Consider the following 25,176-nt stretch of genomic DNA (forward strand, 5'->3'; position numbering starts at 1 on the left):
GGTTTGCCCTGAGGTGGAAGTCACTGATTCCCACTCCATAAGACCGAGAGAGAAAGGAACACATGGGCTTGGGTTGCCAACTCCAGCTTAGGAAATTTCTGGAGATTTGGGGGAAGTGCCTGCAGAGGCGGAGGAGGGGAGGCAGCTCGGTAGGGATGTGATGTCACTCTGGGGCAGGGGTCTCCAGTGTGGTCCCTGTGAGCACCATGGTGCCAGCTGGCACCTTTCCTGGCACCTGCCAAGTGTTCTTAAAAAATTCAGCAGAGCCAAGTGATTTTTTGCCCAGCGGGGCTTTCCACTGGCCGTTGAAGATCTGATTGTCTGTACGGATTTTTTTTTTAAAGTTGCTTCAGCAGCAATTTTTAAAAGTTGCTTCAGCGGCAGCTGACATCACAGCATGAGGAGCTTCAATGTAGTATGGCTGAAGGTACGCTGTGTGTATGTAAGAAAATATTTTAAACAATATGTTCGCTCTAAAATGCAGCTTGCTTAACAGAGCTTCTGCCTGAAATGTTGAAAAGTCACGATCAGAGTTATGCACCACACTTTGTGGTTGGCTTCGCCTCCTGCGGCAGCCATTTTGTAGCTGCACCCACCACCACGCGTCAGAATTCCAAAGGTGCTCACAGGCTCAAAGCAGTTGGGGACTCCTGCTCAAAGGCTTCTACCTCTCCTAAGCTCTACTGGATATCTTGGGAGTCCACCCTCTGAAACTGCTGTTTCCTCCAAGGGGGAGTGATCTCTGTAGTCTGGACATCAGTTGCAATTCCAGGAGATCTCTGCCAGGAAAGGGCTGCAGCCCCCAAAGCCTGCCAACCAGTGTTCCCTCTAAGCTGAGTTAGCGTGAGCCAGCTCACAGTTTTTTAGCCTCTGGCTCACACATTTTTGTCTTAGCTCAGGAAGGAGGGCTCCAGAGCGAACTAATTTATGCAGCAGCCAGATCGCTCGCTCACCACTTTAATGCTGGTAGCTCACAAAGTAGAACTTTTTGCTCACAGGACTCCGTAGCTTAGAGGGAACATTGCTGCCAACATGCTGATCCGGGGTGGGGTGAGGGAGGTCCCCTATCCCTCAGATGCAGCATTTCAGAGGGCATTCTGGGCTGCAGTGTAGGGGGCAGTGTTCCCTCTAAGCTGAGTTAGTGTGAGCTAGCTCACCATTTTTTAGCCTCTGGCTCAAACCTTTTTGTCTCAGCTCAGGAAGGAGGGCTCCAGAGCAAACTAGTTTATGTAGAAGCCAAATTGCTCGCTCACAACTTTAATGCCAGTAGTCACAAAGTAGAATTTTTGCTCACAAAACTCCACAGCTTAGAGGGAACATTGGTAGGGGGCAGGTGAGGAAGTCATGGTTCACCAACAGAAATCCTCCTGTCAAAGGAAACACTCTGTGGGATCCCAGTTAGAAAATATAAGTGAGCCATGTCTGCATAACACTCTGCTTATCCATTGCCATCCACTTATCCACTGTAATGCCCAGAGATGAGATCAAGTGTAGAAGAAAGGAGGCGTACAAAAAGGCTGAGCAGGCAAGGGCTCTGATCTTTTGTGAGTGACACTGTGTTAGAGGAAGTTAAACTCTGACAGAATGGCACTTTAGACGCTAACTCAGAATGAGACTAAACTGGAAGAGGGGAGTGGAATTTTTGAGCCACCTCTCTTCCTCACTCAGGGAGAAGAGGAGGAGGATCTGAAAGGTGAGAGGCCTTTCTGACAAGGCTGCTTTCGTGCCCCTCACCACCTCTCACCTGTTTTTGAGGTGTGCCTCCAGGTCACATCGTTGCATTACTTCCTCACACACGGAGGAAAAGGGACATGACACTAAGAGCTTGTCGAGCAGTTTGTGAACAAGGATGCTGGATTTTTTGCACAGCTTAAAGTGAAGCCTTTTGCGATCCAAAGGGCAGAAGTCCTTCTCCTGCAGGAAATTCCGTAGGCACTTATAGCAGAAAGTGTGACCACAAGGCGTGTCTAATGGCTGTAGCAAGGGTTGAAGGCAAATATGGCAGACCAAGTCATCGTCCACGTCATTCTGGTAATTGTACAAGTGGTTCTCTCTTGTCCAATGTTGTTGGCCACATTCAAAGCACAGAGGGTTCAAGTTCTGCTCTGCAGAAACCATCTCTTCATTTTTGGTGCCCATGATCAAGCAAGGGAGGGTAGGACTGGCTTCCTCATCAGTGGACGCCTACTTGTCGGAGGGTACTTCTTGTTCTTCAGTGAGTGTTCATTTTCCTGAAACGTAAATAAAAACTATTGAAGTTCACTAATGAAACACAGGAGGAACAAAGACTACCTGAAGTGCATTCCCAATCCAAACTACAAAAGGGAAGTACTTTTCTTTCTCTCGCTCTATGTCTAGTTCTGCATGTTCTATGCCTTGAAGTTCTGTGCCTTGAAGAGTGCAGATTCTGCACCAAAAAAGTCATTTTCTGCAACCAGAATGGGTCATGAAACTTGACACCATTTAAAAGGAGGGCTGTCCTACATGCTGCATGGAAATGCATGTAACAAAACCCTGATGGCCCCAGCTAGGGAAAGCAATGCTGGGAGAGGCTGATCTGAACACCTTCCCTGCTGCTCACTGCTTTTTTAGGGTAACCCTCTCTCAACACTGCTTGTTCTTAGAATACGGGGGCCCTTCGGTTTCATTACACATCTCTGTGTGCACAGAACAGTTTGGTCCTGGGGAATGCAGGTAACTGAAGCTTCACACTCAACCACTGGAAACCCCATTCAATTGTTTCCATAGCTTCCAAGATACTAAAACGGGCATCTAGAAATTTGCTTTAAAAATGCAAAGTGGAGATTCTTGGAAGGCTGCATTCTGCACCCGCTACCGCATTATGAATTTTTTCTGCACATCCATATAGAATCAAAACACATTCATAGTCCTGCTCAAGGTCAAAATTTTACATAGGATATAAATGCATAGCAGGTCCCGCACAATGCAATCATTTCCCCATGTTTATATGCCAGCTATTATGTACTTTTAGGCTATAAGGGATCATAAGGGTAAAAACAGCTGGGGCATTCATGGTCAAAAGAACACAATCCATTTTACTATCTGCCACAAAAGAAATGCTCTTATGGTGCTGTAAGATCAGGAGATCCAATGAATCAAATCTGACCTTTAAAACAGGAGAAACTACAAGTACATAAGCATCAAAGTGTAGTTCCATTTTCCTCCATGCCTCCTTTTTCAGGCTTCTTATGAATATTAGGGAGTACAAAGCCAGCGTTTGCTCATTTGCTAACCTCTGAAACAAATCATTAGCACAGACCACACATGTGCCATCCTAATGTATGTGGTGCTGATATTTATTACTGCTTTTTTGAAAGGGTCAGTCATTCCGATATACACATGTGATATCTGGTGAGCCTGGGCAGATATAACGCTGGCTCTCTGCTAACCAAGATTAGCAAACCAGGAGCTCACCTAGCAAATGTGCATGTTCTCTCTGCAGTTCTCGTTCCCTCCCTGGAACATTAATTGGCCCTCCCTTAACCTGAGATTTATAATTTATTTCAAACTGCCATTTCAGATCCTGGTTTAAGAGAAACCCTGGCTAGCTTTAACGATGGACAATGTCAGACTCAACAAACTGTTTAACCAGGGTTAAGAATTAGGTTGGTTCAGGGAGGAGAGTGGGTGTGGGTAGGGAGTGTTCCTTCCCAAGCCTGGCTGCCTATTTGCTAACTGCAGTTATTAGGCCGCCAGTGGAACGTCTGCTCTAGCCTAATAAATACACACACGCATCTGATCTGCGGAATGAAGAGCAAGTCACGAAGACAGGCTACTATTATAAATAGGTTTCATAATTAATAGCTGACATCCAATACTCCGACTTTTCAGCCTAATGAACTAAAACAGCATAGCACAATGAGATGGAAAGTCACATCAGATGGGGATGATTAAAATGTCAATCCCAGCCAGCACTTAGTGTTCACAGGTTTAATAAGAATGCCTCCCCATGAACATGTTAAGTAAAGTAATCAATAACAAGACAAGTATCGCAGAAGTCTAAACAACAGGCAAGGCCCCCAATTCAAGGAAGGGGGACCTATATAGCTCAGTGTGTCTGGCTCAGGCCTCAAGCCCAGTTAAAAGAATCTCGGGGAGCATGCTGGGAGAGAACTTTGTGCTGGAGAGCTAGGATCTAACATCCCCATTACAAGGGCACTAGGGGACCACCCTGCTACAACAATGCCCACAACCACTGCTCTTAGAGGGCTTCAGGGGGCAGGATTTGGTCATGAGTTATTTAAGACCCTTCCCCATCTTCCCTCCCATACTTCAAGTAATGCTTGGAAAGCCGCTGCCACGCAAGGTCGAATCACAGGTCTGATTCACCACAAGGCACCTGCTTATGCCTGTTCTCTTATTACAAACATTCCACTACTGGAAGCAAAAAGTGGCCCTGAAATGAAGTGATTAACATTCTTGTGTCTTACTTGTAATAAACATTTTCATCTGTAAAGGGGTTTATTCTCTCTTATCAGGTCTTCGTTTCATTTCCTGTATGTATAGTAATAGTGCTCGTCGCAGCAAAATTAGGCACTTCCAAATGAGATAATTCCCTTTATTTGTTCCATATAAAGATGCTGCACCATACTTTCAACCTATAGTGAATGCTAAGGTGTATTTTATTTTTTTAAATAATGGCTTATAACAAATTTCAAAGCTCGAGGCTTGGTTTTTTTTTCAAAAATGAAGAGAAATTCTAGCACTTAACATTTGGTATTATACTTATGACAATTCAAATTGCGTCACTTACATTCTTTTGGTAATCCTTATGTCAGTACTATTATTATCCCCATATTGCAGTAGGTGGGGGAAGACTGGAAACAGTGGCTGGCCTAATGCTACTGGAGTTCAATGGACTCGAACTGGCCTAACACTGCATAGGAGCATACTGCAAGACTCTTAAATGTAGCCATAAAAAGGAGAAAATATGTGGATGTCTCCCAGGAAGTCATTCATTTTACTTCAGTGTCTGTCATTTTGTTTGCAAGGTTGTTATAGATTCTAACTTCATTTAGCTGAAGACAAGACTTTAGGTACATACGGCACAGACTTATGACATCCTTTGATGCAGAAAGGATTAAAGACCAACTGGTAATCCAAGATACCATACTGGTCAGGGAACTGAGACTCCTCACTGCCCTATCTTGTTGCAAAGATAATGCGCTCCTTGCAGGAGGGATTATGTTGTAGAGATTCCTTGCTACTGATGACACAGTTACGTAAAACCGGCAACATTAATCTTATTTTCTCCCCAACAGAGTGTATGGAAATTAGATCTTTGATTATGAAATAAAAGTAAGGTATGAGAAATACAACAAGACACAGATATACTACTCCTCCACACAAAATATGGTTCATTACATCTGTGGGTACAGATTATCAGATGTTATTAGATTAATTATAATGATCAGATGAATTAAATTAGATAATTTATGACATGAATTTGATATTATTTTACAGGATGTCATCAGTAAAAATTACTCAGTCCAAGGCCATTCCGTTCAAATCAATGGGCCCACTGGTGGACCTCCTGATGGCATCTGGTATTTTTGGCCACTGTATGACAGAGTGTTGGACTGGATGGGCCATTGGACTGATCCAACATTGGCTTCTCTTATGTTCTTACATTCTTATGTTCTAATGGAACACCAGTGGTTTGAAAATTCTTCCTATAACAATAATTACATTAAAAATCAATATTCTGTATCCCAAGTGTATACTTCCTAGCTAAGATTCAAATCTATACAACTGATATGGCTGCTGAAGATTCCAGAATGCACCAGCCACAACATGTTTTTCTATCACCTTTTTCAAAGAACAGCAAAGCTTCTTAGTGAAAAAAACAAGACCAGCTGCAAACCCATTTTAAAAGGATCACAGTCTGAAAGACACAAGCACCTCCAGTATTAGCTGACAAATTTATTCTGGTCTAGGCATGGGAGATCTAATACGTGCAGCTAATGCCAATTTATTAGCACCTGCATTATAATGCCCACTGCTGATGTAGATATAAAGGCACATCCCCACTTGGGGAACCAGTTGTGTGCTGTCAAGGTGTCCTGTACTCTGCAATCTGGCCCAGTCAAGTTTCCTCAAGTGGTATCAAATCCTTGGCCCTGGGGCCAGTCACAGTTGAGGAGCCAGAGTTCATAACACAAGGCTTCCATCCAGGGTCCAGCATACCTAAGGGACCGCCTTGCCCCACATAGACCCCAGAGAGCACTTCGGTCGGGGTTGCTACACCGTCTCGTGATCCCGGGCCCGAAAGAGGCCAGGCTTGTGGCCACTAGGGCTAGGTCCTTTTCGGTGGCGGCTCCTATCTGGTGGAATGAGCTCCCAGAGGAGATCAGGGCCCTGCAGGACCTGCTGCAGTTCCGCAGGGCCTGCAAGACGGAGCTCTTCCGCCAGGCTTTCAAATAGGAGCCGCCGCCGCCGCCACCACTACCACCAATGGGGCCTGTTACAGCGCCACCGGAAGCCAATGTGGCAATAACATCAGGAGGCCACAGTAACCTCCCCTGGGGTAGTGCAATAGGGAGAGAGGGTTTGAGTCACGTGGGATCCTTGGGCGTGGCCCATGTATTAAGTGTTTTAAATTGTTTTATTGCTGTTTTATCGCACTACGTGCCTATTGTTGTAAGCCGCCCTGAGCCCGCAATGCGGGGAGGGCGGGGTATAAATAAAATTAAATAATAAATAAATAATAATAATCCAGCAAGGCTGTCTTCCCAGGGCTCAGCTTAAGTAGGCTGAGGGGTAATTGGGCCCAGCTGCACTGCTGGCAGGTGTTGGGAGTTCCTGAGGCTGCACTGTGCTCTGGCCAGAATCTCTCAAAGCACTTGTTCTAGATCCACGGTGGGCTTGCGCGCAGCCAGCCTGGCCCTTTGCCTCCTTTGCGATACCTCACCCCGGGCCTTCTGCTGCCACCATTTCTGCAGAGCAGGAGCAGATGCGTGGGGGTTATGGGCTTGGTTTCATGTCCTGCCTGGGAGAGGCCTGGTGACTTATCTCAGGGACTAGTGGCGAGGTCTTCCTGGTAGGCTCTGGTAAGGTAGCCTCTGGCAGTGCTAGAACATTGTCAGCAGGTGCCTCTACAGTGACGGAGAAGAAGAAGAGCAGGAGTTGGTTTTTATCCCCTGCTTTTCTCTATCCTAAGGAGTCTCAGAGCAGCTTACAGTCGCCTTCCCATCCTCTCCCCACAACAGGCACCTTGTGAGGTGGGTGGGGCTGAAAGAATTCTGAGTAGGGCTGCCAGGTCTGAAAGACAAGACAGCAGGGGACTTACCGGGATGTTCTGGGAGAGGGGAGGGAAGAAGTACACTGTGCCTACGCCACCTCCGGGTGATGGGGGGGGATGCTCCGGGTTTTTTTTGGCAAAACTCTATGGTTTGAAGCTAATTCTACCAAAGAGTTTTGCCCCAAAACCAGAGCATCGCTCCTCAATGTCACCGATGTGCTTAAGGCACTTCTGGGCGACGTAGGCATGTCGCATTTGAGGCGGTAACTCTCCCCCAGAAACCAGCTGGCCAGCACCAGGAGGGAGTGCTAGAAACCAGGGGATCCCCTACACGCCAGGGGAACCTGGCAACTTTATTTCTGAGTGAACTGACTGGCCCAAGGTCACCCAGCAGGCTTCATGTGGGGGAGTGGGGAATCAAACCTGGTTCTCCAGATTAAAATCTGCTGCTCTTCACCACTAGATCCTCCCTGATCCCTCTGGTCCTCTTTGGCCACTGCACTTGGCTCCTTGAGCTCTTCCCCTGAGAACTCAGAGTCTGACACTCTGGGCTGGTCGGAGAGGGGTCATGACACAAGGCACCCTCAAAAAAGTTCCCCCCCGTCCTCACATCACTCTAGACCCAATCCAATCAACATATGAAAACAAATCATATCTATGATGCTGTTTGTTGCATGCATTATATTGGTTTCCATGGCACTGTTCTCTAGTCTGTATTCCTCATGAGTAACAATGAGAAAGTCAGACTATAAATCATGTAAGCAAGGAAATAAATGGGCTTGGTCCTAATAAAAAGGTATTACATGGATTAGGACGCTGAACTGCAGACTGTGGAAGGTCAGTAGTTCAGCAGTTCGAGACCCGGGTGCCGCATTACGGGGTGAGCTCCCGACTCTAGTTCCAGCTCCTGCCAACCTAGCAGTTCGAAAGCAAGAAATTGCAAGTAGATAAATAGGTACCACTTCGGTGGGAAGGTAACAGCGTTCCATGCGCCTTGGTGCTTAGTCATGCCAGCCACATGACCACGGAAACATCTTTGGACAGCGCGGGCTCTTCGGCTTTGTAACAGAGATGAGCACCACAACCCTAGAGTCGGATTCGACTGGCTTTCAAGCAAAGGAACCTTTACCTTTACCACCACCAAACAGGCTACTAACTTGATCTCTTACATTATTTCCCTCCCTCTGTTCCTCACATTTATATTTCACCCTTCCTCCAAGGAGCTCAAGGTAGCCCTAATCTAATCCAGTGCCCAATCTCAAGGTGTGGTGGAAAACAGTCACAGGCCGTTCTTTGGGGCTCCTCTACCAGCCTCTTCGTTGAGCTTTCATGCCAGCTGCCAGAGAAACCATTTTAGATACAGAAGGAAAGCAGTTTTAGGGAGAGGTACCTGGCCTGCCACAGAATCAAGCAAAATTGGTTTGGAATAAGAAAGGCAAAGCTATCAAGCTACTGTAAGACTAGCGTTGCCAAAGATCCAAGCAACAATGCGGCTAAGAGCCAAGCTACTCGTGTCTATGCATATTTCTATGCACCCGTCCAGTCAGAAACGAAGCCAGAGTGGGATTCTTCCCTCCCACATGTACAGCTGCCAGCTCCAGGCCGGGAAATTCCTAGAGGTTTGGGGTGCAGCCTGGGGAGGGCAGTTTGGAGATGAGAGGGAGCTCAGCGGTTACAATGCCACCCTCCAAAGCAGCCATGCTCTCCAGGGGAACTTATCTCTGAAGACTGGAGATCAGGTGTGATGCTGGGAGACCTACAGGCTCCACCTGGAGGTTGGCAACTCTACCCCAAAGCAGCCCCGTAGCTAGGGAAGTCTTTGGGAGGGGGCCTCGGGGGGCCCACCAGCTAATGAAATGAAAATACAGTGCAGGTGGTCAGTTGGAGCACTTTGGGGGCAGCCCTGGAGGGAGGGGGCCCAGAAGAAACACTAGGGGGCCAAGCCACGTGGGCCCCATGTTAGCTACGAGCCAGCCCCAAAGAAACCCCCATGACTGTGGGGACCTATACATGCCCCCCCACGCCTTACTTCACTGTCCCCCGTGGCCTTCAGCATTTTTCTTCCAGTCTGGCTCACTATATGAGTACTGAAACTGGTTTGAAAGAAAAATGCTTCAAGTTATGAAGCACAGCAAGAAAAAAAGGGGGTGGGGTGGGGGGAAGGGCCGGGTATGCTAACAAATCCCTACTTCAGACAAGAATAGGGAGGCACATAAATAATGTGAAATCTCCTGTCATGTCTACTTTGGCCCCAATTCTGTGCAGAAATAGCGACAAGAGGGTGGGGGGGACGAGATTCATTTCTGCTTTACTAGTGGCCCCCTTCCCCTCCTTGCAATGCCAAAGTGTGTTTGAAAGCGAGGAGAATTTTTTTTAAAACCAGTGTGTGCTTCCAAGGCACTTACTGTATGCAATGGAACCTGCTTGGCAGCACTCTTTTTTCCATACATCCGTACGGTTCAGTTACCCAGAATATCTCTTTACCAAATTAGCACCTTATTACATGTATTCAAAAGAAAGAGCAAATAAGGAAGATGGGAAAGAATACTCAGATAATATCCCTGTACAAGGATCACATTTTAGTTAAGTAAACCATTGTGAGAACAAGATGCACAACAAAGGAAATAATCTATTGAGGTAAAGGGCTCTAGCCTTATCTTGTCAATTAAAAGTAATTGCATGGGAAGGTGGAAAAGCAATTGTTTAGATTAGTACAATGAGCTCTTTGCTCATTTACTGTCAGAGATCAGATTCCAGAGCTGTAGTTAGACTGTTGTAGCAAAGGAAATTTAAAAAGGTGGGGTGGGGGGGTCTTATGGCACCTTAAATAACTTACGGTATCAAAAGTGTTTGTGGGCTGGAGTTTACATCATTGCATGCATGAAGCAAATCCTCAGTCAGCAGATAGGGAAATATAAAACAAAATACTTTGAACAATGGCACTGGAAAAGCTAAGAAACAGAAGAGGTACAGGATGTGACATCTCTATGGAAAACTGGAAAGTATTCTGGCTCACATTTCTTTCTTTTTCTATGCCCCCTCCCCTAAAATCAGCCATGCCATTTCCATGCAAACTCATGCCACAATAAACCAGTTGCTCCTTTCAGGTGCTGTAAGGTTCCTTTTTGTTTTTGTCAGAAATCAAGGAAAACTTAGGCTGTGGTCACATGGCAAGGTAATTGTGATTTGTTCCTGCTATAATTTAATCGGGAATATTTTTCTTCGGGTTGGGATGATCACACATCCCTCCCCGAACCGGAAGCATTGCGTGAGGAGGCTCCGGGCACCGTCTAGATGCAGCCGGCCCCTCCCTCTCCACCACCCGCTCACCTGCCAGCCCGTCCGGCACGTCCTTCCCCCTGCCTGCCTCCAGCAACTTTCCATGCCGCCTCTTGCTGCCCGACCAGCCCTGGCTCAATGCTGCTGGCAACCTGGGTCCTCCCTCCCAACGCCGCAGCTTCAGGGACTCCTGGGGCACACTCTGTTGCCCGCTCGCCTGCAAGCCCGCCCGGCACTTCCTCCCCCCCCCCCCCCACTTTCCATTTTGCCTCCTGCCGCCCGTCGCACCCTCACTCCTGCGGCCCTTATCGCGCGAAGAACGGTCAGATGGCCCTAATCACAATCACTGCAAGAGATGGCTGTCCAGATGGGCAAAATCGTGGATTCCAAGCACAAGTACCAGGAAAGTACTTGATTTTCCCGGTGCAGGAAAATGCGGTAGAGAACTGGGAACATTTGCGGGAGTGAGCCTGCTTCGGCATGGGAGGCGGATTGGCCCATCTGATAAGCAAATTTAAATGTGAGAGGGAACACCGGAGAACCCCGATCAAAAGGACCGTGTGACCGGAACCTTATTAAACAGATTACCCCTTCCTGCCCTATGAATGTGGACAAGATTTTTAAAATCTGACCACTGAAGACTGGCATATGCAAATAAGTTATGCTAATGAGTTATGCTAATGAGCTCCGGCAGCTCTTTTTCTACAACAAGACCCCTGCTGAAGACTATCCTACACTTGGGCTCTACAATGCCTCCTCTCATGCCATTGGCCACTTCTGCACTGTCATTTCTGTCCCTATTGCTTTGGGTCCCCCCCCCCTTTCCACGTGTGTTTTGCTCCCGCTGGGGCTACTAGAGAGAGCAAAACACATTGGGGCAGGGGGGACCTGAAGCAATAGGGACAAACGAATGACAAAAATGACAGTGAGGAAGTGGCCATTGTCTCATTGCTATTGGTTGCCACCATTTTTATTTTATGGCATGCACATAAAATATTTGTGCATTCACAAATCTGGTGTGCACATAAAATCATGCAACAGGCAATCATGGCAGAGGAGAGCAGCAAGGAAAGACACAAGGCATTTGCAGAGGTTAATGAGCGAAGGGGGTCAACTTGGAACTGTTAAGTCCTGAATCGACATGCACAGACTAATGAGCATGGCAACGGGGCCAGCATCAAGGCTGTTGAAAAGCTGGGAATTCTGTGATGTGGGTTGCTAAGCAAGAGAGAGGATCATGAAATGTAGCATATTTCATGGGGTTTACTGTTGTGCTTCATGGTATCAGAGCCCAGAAATATAATTTCCTTCTTGCTTCACATCTAGTTAAGGGAGGAAATAATATAAATATTAGAAATTATTTAAAAGGATTTGGAGGAAACGGAGGTGATGCTGTTAGCTGCAGGGGTGTTTCCGCAACAGAGAATGTCCACTTAAAACTTGAACAATTGGTGGAAAATACAGGGAGGGTCTAGCAAAACTTTTCCAGAGTGTTTTTCCTCCCTTCGTCTTTTGAATGGTTGTTCCTTGGCTATTTTAAGCCCTATTCCTTATGCTATAGGGAAAAAATGCAAAAGATTTCATCCAGTTTGGCTGGACCCTTTTTATTACAATACACTGGAATATGCATCTATCTTAGAAATAAATATACTGGCTTTTCTATTATACCAGATGTTTTAGGACATCGCAAAATTCCTTTGGTAATTGCATTCTCTTGAACAGCGACCCCATTGTCCTTCCCCCGCAGAGATGTAAAATTTCCAGAAGTTCTAAATCCTTGGGGGGGGGGGAATGAAAATATGGGGGAAATTTTGCAATATTATATAGGCAAGCTTAGCTTCTCATCAAGCCCACATTTATTTTACTGCTTTAAACAACATAACACATCAGTTTTCAGGAAGAACAATTGCAAATGCAACCCCAATACTTACAAAAGAAATGCAAACTGCTGTACCCCTTGCTGCCTTAGCACATTTATCTTAGTTTTTGGCCACTAAAAGGGGGGGGAGTTAAAAATAATATCAGTTAAAAAAGAAGTAGTAGTGACTCAAACTAAAAAAGCCAGAAAATTAGCAACCAGTATATTGGAGAGTAACAAGTATGTGAAGGGAATGGCAGACAAAGATTTTTAATGGGACTACAGGGCTTCTTAGGTTACCAGTAACCTGAGTGGGAACCATGAGCATATTTATGCTAGTGTACTACAACAATTACACACTGTGCTCCTGCCTATATTAATTACTTCCTGCAAGACCTCATGTGTGCTGCTTCCTAAATACACTATTCACAACAACCAGTGTTTAGGCTGCCACCTTTATGGATTATTAATATCAATTACCATTTACCAGTAATGATATTCAGAAAAGACTGCTGATCCCTACTTTAAGCCCTGGTCAGGGGTTAGTTCTAGCATTTTGTTCTAAGGGCACAATTGACTCATCAGCTTCTTCCACGCAAGTTTCACGCAAGTTTCAAATTGAGCAAACGCCAGAGGATGGCGGAAAACAGGAGGGCCTGGCGAGATCTTGTCCATGGGGTCGCGAAGAGTTGGACTCGACTGTGTGACTGAACAACAGGGGTTAGTAGTGGGTCTTCCTGTGGCCCTGACCCAGCTTATTCTTATCTTTGGAGAACAAAAGGGGTCGGCACCTGAGCACAGAGTACAATCCTGAGCAATAAGACTTTCTTTCCCTCCAGAATTTGGAATACAAGGCTCAAAATAGGGTTGCTGGGTCTGGGATGGGAAGTATCTAGAGCTGCCGGGTCCATTAGAGATGCTGGTGGGGCGGGGGAACATTCTGGGAGCCAGAAGCATCACCCCCAATGTGCCTTTGTCACTTCACCTGCATCACCTGGAAGTGATGTAGGCACATTGGGGGCAACGCTCTGGTATTTTGGGCAAAACTTTATGGCACATGGTCGATGTTGCTGTTGGTGGGGGGCTTTCCTCCCACTAGTCAGCTGGCTGGTGGCAGGCAGGAACCCACAAAACCAGGCAATCCCCAGCCCCCAACTGGGGAATGGCAACCATAGAAATATCTGGAGATGAGGTGGTAATCCTGTGTTTGACCAGCAGGCTACAGATATTGAACCCATATTATGGAATGCTCCTCCATAAAAAAATGAAAGAAAAACTAGCATGCCGTGAAGAGCAATAGGCCAGAATTCTTTCCCTTAACATCAGATTTTCTACATGAAGGGAATTTATATTTAGTTATATGGACCCCCATCTGTAATCTAGCCATCTGTGGCCCAGTCAGTAATTTTACCAGCTTCTGTCTTTGGATCCTGGGCATTTATTTCACTAGTGGTAGTCCTTTCTTCCATTACAAGGAGCCTTTTGCTGCTGCAAGAGTTCTGGTATCAGAGGAAGGCTCCTTCGTAGAGAAAAATGCCACCGCTAGTGGAATGGATCCGCAGGACCCAGCCACAGGTCTTGATAAGCCAGTTTTACTTATTTGCCTTGTAGAATTTGCCTGTACGTAACAGCTAAGATAGCTTAATCATTACAATGGCAGTGTTGGTTGAAGAACTGCAAAACAGATGGAAAACAAGTGTCAAGAGGAAAGGAAAAAGTGCTACAAGTCAGTCTTTCAAAACATATAATTCACTTTGAAATAAGCCCCTTGGAATGTCAGAATGACAGCCAAATAGCGTAGGTGATGCCCTTGTCTCTCCTGTAAAATTATAGTCCTGGGGAAGAACAGCTCATGATTGGACAGTCCAACTGCACAAGAAGTATTGTGCAGATTTATTTTTCACCTAAAATTGTTTTGCATTTTCCGTGATGCACTCGTGATCCCAATTTTGCATTCCACTATAATGCTTCAGTAAACTGGCATATTGGAGCATGGACATAAATGTGGCTTCTAAATGTTCAAATCTTGCATCCCCCCCTTTTTTTTTTAAAGAAAAAAGGACACACAGAATGGCAGACAGCATTTTGTTCTAAGGGCACAATTGACTCATCAGCTTCTTCCACGCAAGTTTCATCGCAAATACCATGTCTGGTGAGGCTGTACCAATAGCTTCTGGAGGAAAAAAAAAGAACCAATATAAAATGTCATGCGTCATTTATGGCCTCATTAGTCTGGTTTCCACATGTCTGATTTCTCTGTATTTTATATCATTGGCATGGCGCCGTGGTTAGATCGTGGCTAGATCATTAGACTAGGACTTGGGACACACATGAAGCTGCCTTACACTGAATCTGACCATTGGTCCATCAAGGTCACTATTGTCTACTCAGACTGGCAGCGACTCTCTAGGGTTTCAGGCAGAAGTCCTTCCCATCACCTACTGCCTGGTCCTTTTAAGTGGAGATGCCAGGGATTGAACCTGGGATCTTCTACATGCAAAGCAGAGGCTCGTCCACTGAGCCACAGCCTCTCTCCGACAACCAGGTCCGAATTCCCACTCTGCCATGAAGCTCACCTGGTGAGCCTGGCACGGGTGTAGACTTTCCAATTTCCCGGGGGGGGGGGCTGGGGCTGGCCCAGAGGCATTGCTTTGCTAGGAGCAAGGGTGGCTCCCGGGGGAGGCTGAGCACCTTCCTGAAAATTTCGGCGGGGGCTGAAGCCCCGCTGCCCCCACGAAGATTACACCTATGAGCCTGGGCCCATCACAATGTCTCAGTCTAACCCACCTCACAGGGTGGTGGTTGTGAGGATAGAGTGGATGAGAAAGAACAGCATGCTATGCTGCTTTGGGTCTCTACAGGGAGAAAAGGAGGCCATAAATACAAATTTTAAAAACCCCAACCACCACCATGAAGATGAACGACTACTTCAACAATGGCTATTGACCCGCACATTTCCACCTCACAGCTTAGCCATGAAAAACATACTATACATGACGTTCCATTCACGTCAAACAAACAAAAACAAATTAAATTCTGGATCAGAGCCAGCATGGTGTCATAGATGGGGTTGAAGAATGTAGAGTGTGGAGTCACAGGCTCTGAGCTTAAATGATCTCACAGAGGGGTTTTTTTGGGGGGAGGGGGACAAACTCATGTTCACTGTGTTGAATGTGATTGCCAGAAATAAGAGCTCGCAATGGGTCTTAAACCGGCAACCCGAGAGATGTAAGGTAGGTATTTGGCCCGTGTAGCATCACAGAGCTCTGGCCAAAAGACAAAACTGCAGGGAGACTGGTTCCATCCACCTATAGACCAGAATAAGTCATGTGGTACTCTCTGGTCCGTATAAAGCTTCTACATCAAGGCCGGCCTGCCTGCTGGCTTGACAGAAGCTGGGAGGCTGTGCTGTGTGCTTGTTACAAGACCCCCATCCCCCTTTTTCAGGACTCTCCTCTCTACAGCAACCATGTCTGACAGGGAAAAATAAAAACCACCTGACCTCAACCAGACTTACAGTTCAATCCTAAACAGAGTTACACCCTCTTAAGCCCACTGAAGGCAATGGGCTTAGAAGGATGCAAGCTTGCTTGGGACTGTACTGTGAACCTACCAGCAGGATTCAGATTTAAATCTAATTATTTCCTGGCTCCCCAGCAGATGCTCAGCCCGTCTTAGTGCTCAGCAGAACTACAGTATCTAATGTGGGGACTTAGCTAGCTAAGCAGAACTATGGTATCTAATGTGGGGATTTAGCCAGCTGTCTTAACTAGGCAGTGATGTAGCTGGATAATTAGAGATGACATAAACGGCTCCATATTTTGGTCTCGTCATATTTTTCATGACAAGCATCTGGTGCTGTAAAGCAAAAGCACCAGATCTTTTACATGCTGTTTTCATATGACTTCACCCTCCATCAAACGTGACCTATCTCAGGGGGGATCTGCTCCAGGAGGGAAAATGGAGTGTGTGTGTGTGTGCGTGCGTGTGTGTTGGGGGTAGACACAAATAAATGATGTGGGACTGTAAACAATTCTCCCCTCTTTTAAAAAAACAACTTGGTTACATGGGGATAGTTATCTAGGGTTACATACTTTGGCATTTTTTTTCTGCACTGTCATCAACCACAGTAATCTCCTCAGAGGGCAGGAAATTATTATGCATTCACTTTGGTAACCACCACACACTGCTTACAAATCAAGATGGGTAGCCGTGGTAGTCTGTCTGTAGACATAGAAAAGAGCCAGAGTCCAGTAGCACCTTAAAGACTAACAACATTCGTGGTTGTGTATGAGCTTTCCTGAGTCACTGCTCACTTCTTCAGACAAATGTGTTTCTTTACGTCAGAAAAGGAAAAACAACCAAACAAACAGCCAGTATCAGAACATAAGAACATAAGAGACGCCAATGCTGGATCAGGCCAAAGGCCCAGCTAGTCCAACACTCTGTCACACAGTGGCCAAAAATACCAGGTGCCATCAGGAGGTCCACTAGTGGGGCCAGGACATTAGAAGCCCTCCCACTGTTGCCCCCCCCAAGCACCAAGAAGACAGAGCATCACTTGCCCCAGAGCCCCTATCTATACCTTGTGGGTAATAGCCACTGATGGACCTCTGCTCCATATGCCTATCTAATTCCCTTTTGAAGCCGTCCATGCTTGTAGCCGCCACCACCTCCTGTGGCACTGAATTCAGTGAATATCAACCATCACAATATCAGTGGCAGTGAATATCAGCCATCACAACTTTGAGAAACGCTGGTGTAAAAGGGGGCCGGCTAGTGAGTGCCAATGTCACTAGCAGAGACTAGCAAAACGATTCCTTCCCCCACCATTCTTGTGTCATTCTGTAAATATTGTGTTTCATTTAATTTGTTTTTTTTAGCATTTCGTTAGAAGATGAATGCTCCCCTGCAATCCCCTTCATAGAAGGAGTGCTTTATCTGGCCCTCTAGAACAAGCAGTCCTCAAGCTGTCCTTAATGAGTAGGGTGGTCAATTCCAGCTTGGGAAATACCTGGATATTAGAGTGTGACGCCTGGGGAGAGAACTGGGTTCGAAGGGGAGAGACATTAGCAGGGTATACTGCCATAGACCCCCGCCCCGCCCCCGCAGCCACTTTCTCCAGAGGAACTGATCTAAATAGTCTGAAGAGTAATTCTGGGAGATCATCAGGCCCTACCCATAGGTGGCAACCCTACTTAATGAGCCTGTGGAAATTCTTACAAGGTTTGTGAAAGGGTAATGGGAACTACCACAAAATGGTTGCTACAGGGCAGGGCCAGTTACAGTCATGGGAAGAGCTCAGCACTTTGCTAAATACGAAGTAACCTGAATTTCCCTGTCTGTTTTTCTGTTTAAATCAAAAGACTTTGGATTTTAACCCCCAGCCAAGACTCAAAAGGCAAGCAAGTACCAGAAAAGACATTGGCAGGCCCCATTGTGGGGAATTCCTGCTCTAAACAAACGAAGTGTGACACGGAAGTGAAGTTCTCCCAGCCAAACCAGGCATTTGTGGACATTTACCCCCCCTTAAATTAGTCAGATATTTGAAGGCCAGGCACTCATATGCACACCAATCCAATTCCTTTAAAAAAATTCAGAAGCCTCAATGGCCCAGACTAGCATGAGTTTGCCAGAGCTCAGAAGCTAAGCAGGGTCAGCCATGGTTAGTAGTCTTGGATGGGGGGCCACCAAGGAACACTGGAGTTGCTATGCAGAGGCAGGAAACGGCAAACCACCTCTGCTCATCTTTTGCCTTTGAAAACAGCTTGAGGGGTCACCATAAATTGGTTGCGACTTGATGGCACTTCGCTATCAATTACAGGTACGGTCAGGGCTTTTTTTGTAGAAAAAACCTAGCAGGAACTCATTAGCATAATAGGCCACACCCAATAGCAGAAACTCATTAGCATATTAGGCCACACCTTGACAGCACAGCTCATTAGCATAATAGGCCACACCCCCATGTTACCAGAAGTGTGGTCATCCAGCCACACCCACTATTTGCTTCTTATTCTGTTTACTTTGTTTATTCTCAAAACCCAGGGCTTTTTTAATAGCAGGAACTTCTTTGCATGTTAGGCCACACACCCCAAATGTAGCCAATCCTAATGAGTTTCTGCTGTTGGGTGTGGCCTATCATGCTAATTAGTTCCTGCTGGGTGTGGCCAACTCAGGAGCCAGCTGGAACTCCATTCCTGCCCAAAAATAGCCCTGGGTACGGTGAATCTCTGTCCTTATGTAGGGATAGGACATTATGGCTGTGGTCACACATACTAAATAGTCTACTTTAAATGAGCTCTCCAACTGGATTTTGCTAGTTCACACAGTAAAATCCAGTTGGAAAGTGCACTCAAAGTGGGTTAAAAGTGGATTATTTTGTTTGTGTGACCGCAGCCTTACAGTGGCATCTTAAATAGAGTTATGACCTTCTAAAGTTATTGACTTTCATGGACTTAGAAGGAGGCAGCTAGGATAGCACTGTTCGGGAAATACTTTTGATTAGAATAGCAATAAGAGAAAAGTTGCCATCCCAAAAGGCACATGTTTCTTCAAAGCTGACCTCATTTTAACAGTGTTCAAAGAAAACTGTACATCACTCTTCATATATCATCATCTACTGTGCAAAAGAAAGACTTCGCACAGCAGGTGAAGATGGTCCCGGCTGTGAGTTATCCCTTCTTCCCCAAATCACATGTGCAGAATAACTAACTGGTCATCTTCTGCAGATTTTTTTCCACTTGAATTAAATCAGTCCTTCAAGCTTTTTCCTTCGTCTTCCTCCCTATTCTCCACTTCTGAAGTCTATGTGTATCACGAAGACCCGTTAATGTAACTAAGTTCTCCGAATGCTCAGAACATAAATATAAAAAACCATAACATTTTGTAATTTTTTTTTTCCTTTTAAGCTTTTTCTACGAGTTGGATTGAATCCCATCGATTGCCATATGCATGACATTTCTTGCACAAATGGAAGTGCTAAAATTACTCCTCACAACCTGCTTGTGACCTTTCCCACTATCTTTTCAACAAGTGCATTTCTTCTGATAACATTTCAAAACTCAGTTCAATGCAATCATGCGAACCATCTGTTGCCCATTCCATTGCTCCATATGCACAGTATTATTTAATTCAAAGGACTATATGTGTGTTGCTGCAGCCACTGAACTACTGTTTGCACAAGCAGAACTGTGCCAAGCAGATTTTCTGTTCTACTCACACATCGCTGGATCCAAGCCTTTATTCATTTCTTAGACGTGTGCTTCATCTATGCTAATAAAAACTGGACTGCCCTGGCGGTGGTGGAGGAAAGTGCTGTCAAGTTGCCGCCAACTTATGGCAACCCCCGTAGGGTTTTCACGTCAAGAGATGGACAGAGGTGTTTTTGCCATTGCCTGTCTCCGCATAGAGACTCTGGACTTCCTCGGTGGTCTCCCGTCTAAACACTAAACAGGACCGACTCTGCTTAGCTTCTGATATCGGACAAGATCGGTCTAGCGTGGCCCATCCAGGTCAGAGTGAAGTGCTCTAGCCTTTTAAAACAGGAAGTACAGCAGTCAGGACTTCTTCCACTTGACCTTTCCAACATCTTTTCATCTTCCCTTTCCTGCTGCATGACTTGTTTCAGCAGGAGCGGAAAGGACACTGGGAAATGGATTGCAGAACAAACGGGCAGAAGAAGTTGTAGTCACTGCATCCTCTGTGCCATCGGCAGTTTCAAACGGACAGAGCAGATCTCCGGGTTGTGAGCCAATGATGCCTTAAAGAACAGCGGGGGGGGGGGGGGGGGGGGGAGAGGCTACATTTTGATATAGTACCTGAGCTTTCTAGAAGGCCAGGGACATTTTTTCCAGTGGGGTCTGAAGCATTATTCATGTCCTTTATCCAAGAAGCCCTTGCACTTGCATCTGCAGAATGAGATAGTTACCCGCTGGGGGGACAGGGAAGCAAAGCATCATTTCAATCTCATGAACAGAGCGTATTAAAGCAGACTTAAGTGCCGCCCTGGAACTTGCATTTCATATTTGTGGGGTTTTGGGTTGCCATAGAAACAGGGAGCTTCAGGCTTTAATTACAGCAGTGACTTTTAAAAAAGAGAGTGCTAACTCTTCTCTCTCAAGGACACCTCTTGTACGGCTTTTCATGAAAAGCTAATATTAGGTTCTAGTATAAATTATATACAGAGCTTTGTGTATGCCAGAAAGGGGGTGGTGGTGGAAATCAAGACTGTGCCTTCTCCAGCTAGAATTCTGCAACCTGTATAAAGACACACAATTCAAACAAATGCACATGTTTAATATTTATTCGGTGAGGAGCATGAGGTGGGGGCAAGGAAACCTGCAAGGCACTGAAACACTGCCTTCTCTGCTTTCTGTGATGCAACAAAGCATTTGGTCATGCATATCATTGTAGCCATAATGGCTAGCAACTTGCGAAGTTCTGTGCTCAGTACTAGATTCTGCACTTATGCAGAATCACAGCACACACACACATACTACACTGGAAAACCATGCAAGTATTGCAAACTGTAACTTGGTTACCAATTTCAGAAGAGGTACATAACAGCCCTCCTGTGACTGTTTCACTTTACAATGCAGGGGGGAAATCATGAGCTGGCCAGCTCTGCCCTTTGGCCAGGGGGAAACTATTCCTGCTCTGCCCACTCTGGACCCTGAGAGGCAGCAGCAGCAGCCAGGGTAGCTGGGAAGAGGACTTCGGACATCTCTCCTTCTACTCCCAACAGCTAGTGACAGGGGTTGCTGACATATGTGCCGTGCTGTTTAAAGAAGAGAGCAGAAGGCACACTTTCAAATTCAGATTGTGCTATTTCACAGTCTAAAACTGCTTTGACAACTTTTTGTTTGAAAGCTGCATGCAAATACTGCAAATAAATAATACCTGCCCTGGAAGAAGGAGTAGTAGTAGTAGAAGTAGTAGTAGTAATAGGAGGAGACAACTGGATTTATACCCCTCCCTTCACTCGTAGTCTCAGAGCAGTTTACTAACACCTTTCCCTTCCCCTCCCCACAACAGACTCCCTATGAGGTAGGTGGGGCTGAGAGAGCTCTTTCAAGAACTGCTCTTTCAAGAACAGCTCTGACAGAACTATGGCTTGCCCAAGGTCATCCAGCAGCTGCAAGTGGAGGTGTGGGGAATCAAACCCAGTTCTCCCAGATTAGAGTCCGTGCATTTAACCACTACACCAAATTGGCTCTTCTTTGCACATAATTTGCAAGCCAGGAAGGTATGTGGGCTAGAGCTCCTCTCCTTGATGTGCTAAGCTTTCTGTGTTCGTTTTGATGCAGCAGAGAGTTCAGTCATATAAATGAATAGGTTCTTCTAATTTTACTGCAATGCCACTTGCATTTGTTTGGACAAATCTCTCCTAGCACTTCTCATCCTGGATGTCATCCTAGCCCTTACCTTCTTTGCTTCTGTCTCTCTCTCTCTGTCTCTGTCTCTGTCTCTGTCTCTCTCTAGAAAGCTATCTGCATGCATGTACTCCAATAGACACCTCAGTTTTCCTTCCTGCACCCATTCTGGTAACGATATTGCAGGGTTTCATACTTTGCCCAGCCCCAGTGTGTTGATTCCCACCCCTTCTTTTGTACACAGCCAGAAATGCACGGTGGACAACTGTGTTCATATTTAGCAGCAGAAGTGAAAAAAGGCACAACCCAGTCGCCCACATTATTTAGTACTGTGCTGCCTTATACCAAGTCAGACCACTGATCTATCTAGCTTAACACTGTTAATACTGACTTGGCATTGTCTCTGCCAGGAACCCAGGCAGAGGAAGAACATAAGAAGAGACCTGCTAGATCAGATCAAAGGTCCGTGTAGCCCAGCTTACTGTTTCACACAGTGGCTAACTAGTTATCCTGGGGTGGGGGAGCAATAAACTGGGTACAGAAGCAAAGGCCTTCTCCTGATGTGGGCCCCCAACACCTGTTGGGAGGTTCCCCCCTCCCAAACCCATTTACCCGAGATCTTTCAACTGCAGACGCAGAACCTGCAACTTTCTGCACACAAAGCATGCGCTCTTCCACTAAGCTATGTTCCCCATTCCAAACCAAGGTGTTGGATGACACCATGGAAACACTACAGCCCAATGAGGCAAAATAAGCCAAAGCAAATAATAAAGTTGGCACTGCAAGAGAGATGCCCTTAGGCTATGGAGAGCTGAGATTCTTGGATGCCACTCCAAAACATTCCTGGCCCACTCTAGCACTAGGATTTCTTCTTGCTTTGTTATCTCCTACGCTTCCTTCGTGACATTCAGAGCAGTTTGCGAAAGAATTCTGTGGAATCTACAGCTGAGTACAAATGAACCATCAAAATAACACCTGAGATTATCCCAGCTTCTACCCACCTTCACAATGCAATTGACAGACATATGCCAGCAGTTCTAAGAGTGATTAAGTCATCAGCCTTACCTCTCTCTTCATGCTTCAGGCATGCTACCTGCCCCCGTTTAAAGTGCCACATAAGTGTTGGGGTTTTTTTTAAACGCCACAAACAATTAAGTTGCAAAACCAATTGAGACAGGAAGGTCTCATAATGTCACAAATCCCAGCCAACCAGTGCTGCACACAGCCTAGGGTTGCCAGCTCCAGGCTGGGAAATTCCTGGAGATTTGGGGGTGGAGCCTGGGGAGGGCAGGATTTGAGGACCCTCCAAAGCAGCCAATTTCTCCAGGGGAACTGACTGCTGTCATCTGGGCACCAGTTGTAAGTCCTGGAGACCTCCAGGACGCACCTTCAACACTTAAATCTGACGGCAGCCTGTGGGCCCTGAGGCCCATTCTCATGTTTATCTTCTGATGTTGCAAAACAAGTTACAGTGGGACAACTCAAGGAGAAAGGGATGGGAGAGGAGGACTGTCAGTCGAGAACTAAGAAGAAGTGACAGGTTTGGGGAGACGGGAGCCAACCCTTCTGGCTAAACTACTTTCATATTTAAGATCTGTTTCTCCTTCACACTTTCATTTGCAAAACTAACAAGGACTGACTGAAATAACCAGGCAACACAAAGTATTAAACAGCCTGTCATTGGCGTTCTGTGCCATAAAGCAGAAGATGCAGCGCACGGGTAATACGAGGAGCAAAATTTCCCTCAACACAAAAGGGCTCACCGCAGCATTCTACACACACTTCAAGAGCAGAGAGATGAGAGACAGCCTGATGGAAGGCGGACGCAGGAGAGCTTGAGAGACCATCTTGTTTAAAAGCAGGAATCAAATCACACTTATGGAATCGAGCCCCTTTTACTGAAATAGCAAACAATGACAAAATAGTGTAGTTGAATCTGAAAACTTCAGGGTGACTCCCAACCCCCTACAAGTGCATATTCATTCCCAAACACAGAGAGCCAGTTTGGTGTAGTGGTTAAGTGTGTGGACTCTAATCTGGGAGAACCGGGTTTGATTCCCCACTCCTCCACTTGCACCTGCTGATGTGACCTTGGGTCAGTCACAAGTTCTGGCACAGCTGTCCTTGAAAAAGAGCAGTTTCTGTCAAGAGTTCTCTCAGCCCCACCCACCTCACAGGGTGTCTGTTGTGGGAAGGGGAAGGGAAAGGAGTTTGTAAGCCGCTCTGAGACTCCAAGTGAAGGGCGGGGTATAAATCCAATCTCTTCTTCTTCTTCTTCATTCTCAAACATAGGAGACTGACGAGGATCTTAAATCCATATAACTACAGAATTCTAAAATGTTTTCTTGTACGCAGTCCGGTAAATCAAACCCAGCTAGACAAGATCCCTTAACAGTTAACAGAACATCTTGGATCCTGCCTACATGTCCACAAGCATGAGGAGGGGACAGTTTTCACCAAACCCCCCCCCCAAAAAAACCCCTCTGCTTCTGCCCCTCCATAGTATTTTGGGCCTCCCCCATTCCCAGGAGGAGCCTTTCAGAGGGTGTTTTGGACTACCACGGGAGGGAGAAATCAGCAAAAATTACTCCTCCCCACATCTGCGCCAGTGGAAATCTAGGTGGGATGCACGCCAATGTTCCCAGCACACTGTGAAGGAAAGAGTTTTATGCTTACCGCTGTGCAATTAAGATCAAGGGAGTAATTAGCCAGACCAATTCCTTCTCACTGGAGCGAGTTCAGAAAGGAAGGAAAGGGGGGAAAAATTGCTTGCACAGGAATTTTATTCTTACAAGACACTCTGTCTGGCGGCTCTTAATGCATGGGATGCTCTTTCATATTACAAAGTGCGATGCTGTCAGACAAGCTCCCTCTTTTCTTACAACACAAGAATGCAAGGAGGAGAGCCCTCCTGGATCAGACCAGGGGCCTATCTAGCCCATCATCTGTTTCCCCACAGTGGCCAGATTTTTTTAAGTCGATTTCAGTTTATCTGAACATGTAGATCCCACCTTATCCATACACTTGAAATGGCTTTTATAACATGATTAAAATCAATTCTAAATTGATTACACAGCAATAGATACAGCACATTTTCAATTGCCCCATCAAAAACATCAGTGATCAACCACCAAACTAAACATCAGTCTATACATGCCTTTTTATCTATATATCTAATAGCCAAGTCGCCCCCTGGTGTGCGGATACCTAAATCCGTGCACCGGGGGGACCTGGAGGGGAGGGAGAGTTTTGTGCACACGTGGGGCAGTCCCCAGGTGTGCACAAAAATCTTAAAACTTTAAAAAAACTATCGGGGGATACTTAAATCCCCCCAAAAGGCCCAGAGCGCCCCCTGCGCATGCCGCTCGGGCCTCGCTTCGGGGGGGGGGGAAAGAGCAGCGAGGCCC

The 25,176-nt window shown here is 46.1% G+C and overlaps 1 protein-coding gene across 1 annotated transcript in view; it reads right to left on the reverse strand.

Moving 5' to 3' along the window:
* Positions 1-25,176, reverse strand: part of LNX2 (ligand of numb-protein X 2) — a 101,083-nt gene that overhangs the window by 24,138 nt on the left and 51,769 nt on the right. The window contains exon 2 of the mRNA XM_015421669.1: positions 1,745-2,231. Within this exon, the coding sequence (XP_015277155.1) occupies positions 1,745-2,139 (395 nt within the window). The 5' untranslated portion in view covers positions 2,140-2,231. The remainder of the gene's footprint in view (positions 1-1,744; positions 2,232-25,176) is intronic.

The sequence above is a fragment of the Gekko japonicus genome, unplaced genomic scaffold, assembly GCF_001447785.1.
Source record: "Gekko japonicus isolate JY-2015 unplaced genomic scaffold, Gekko_japonicus_V1.1 scaffold2404, whole genome shotgun sequence".
Taxonomy (NCBI): domain Eukaryota; kingdom Metazoa; phylum Chordata; class Lepidosauria; order Squamata; family Gekkonidae; genus Gekko; species Gekko japonicus.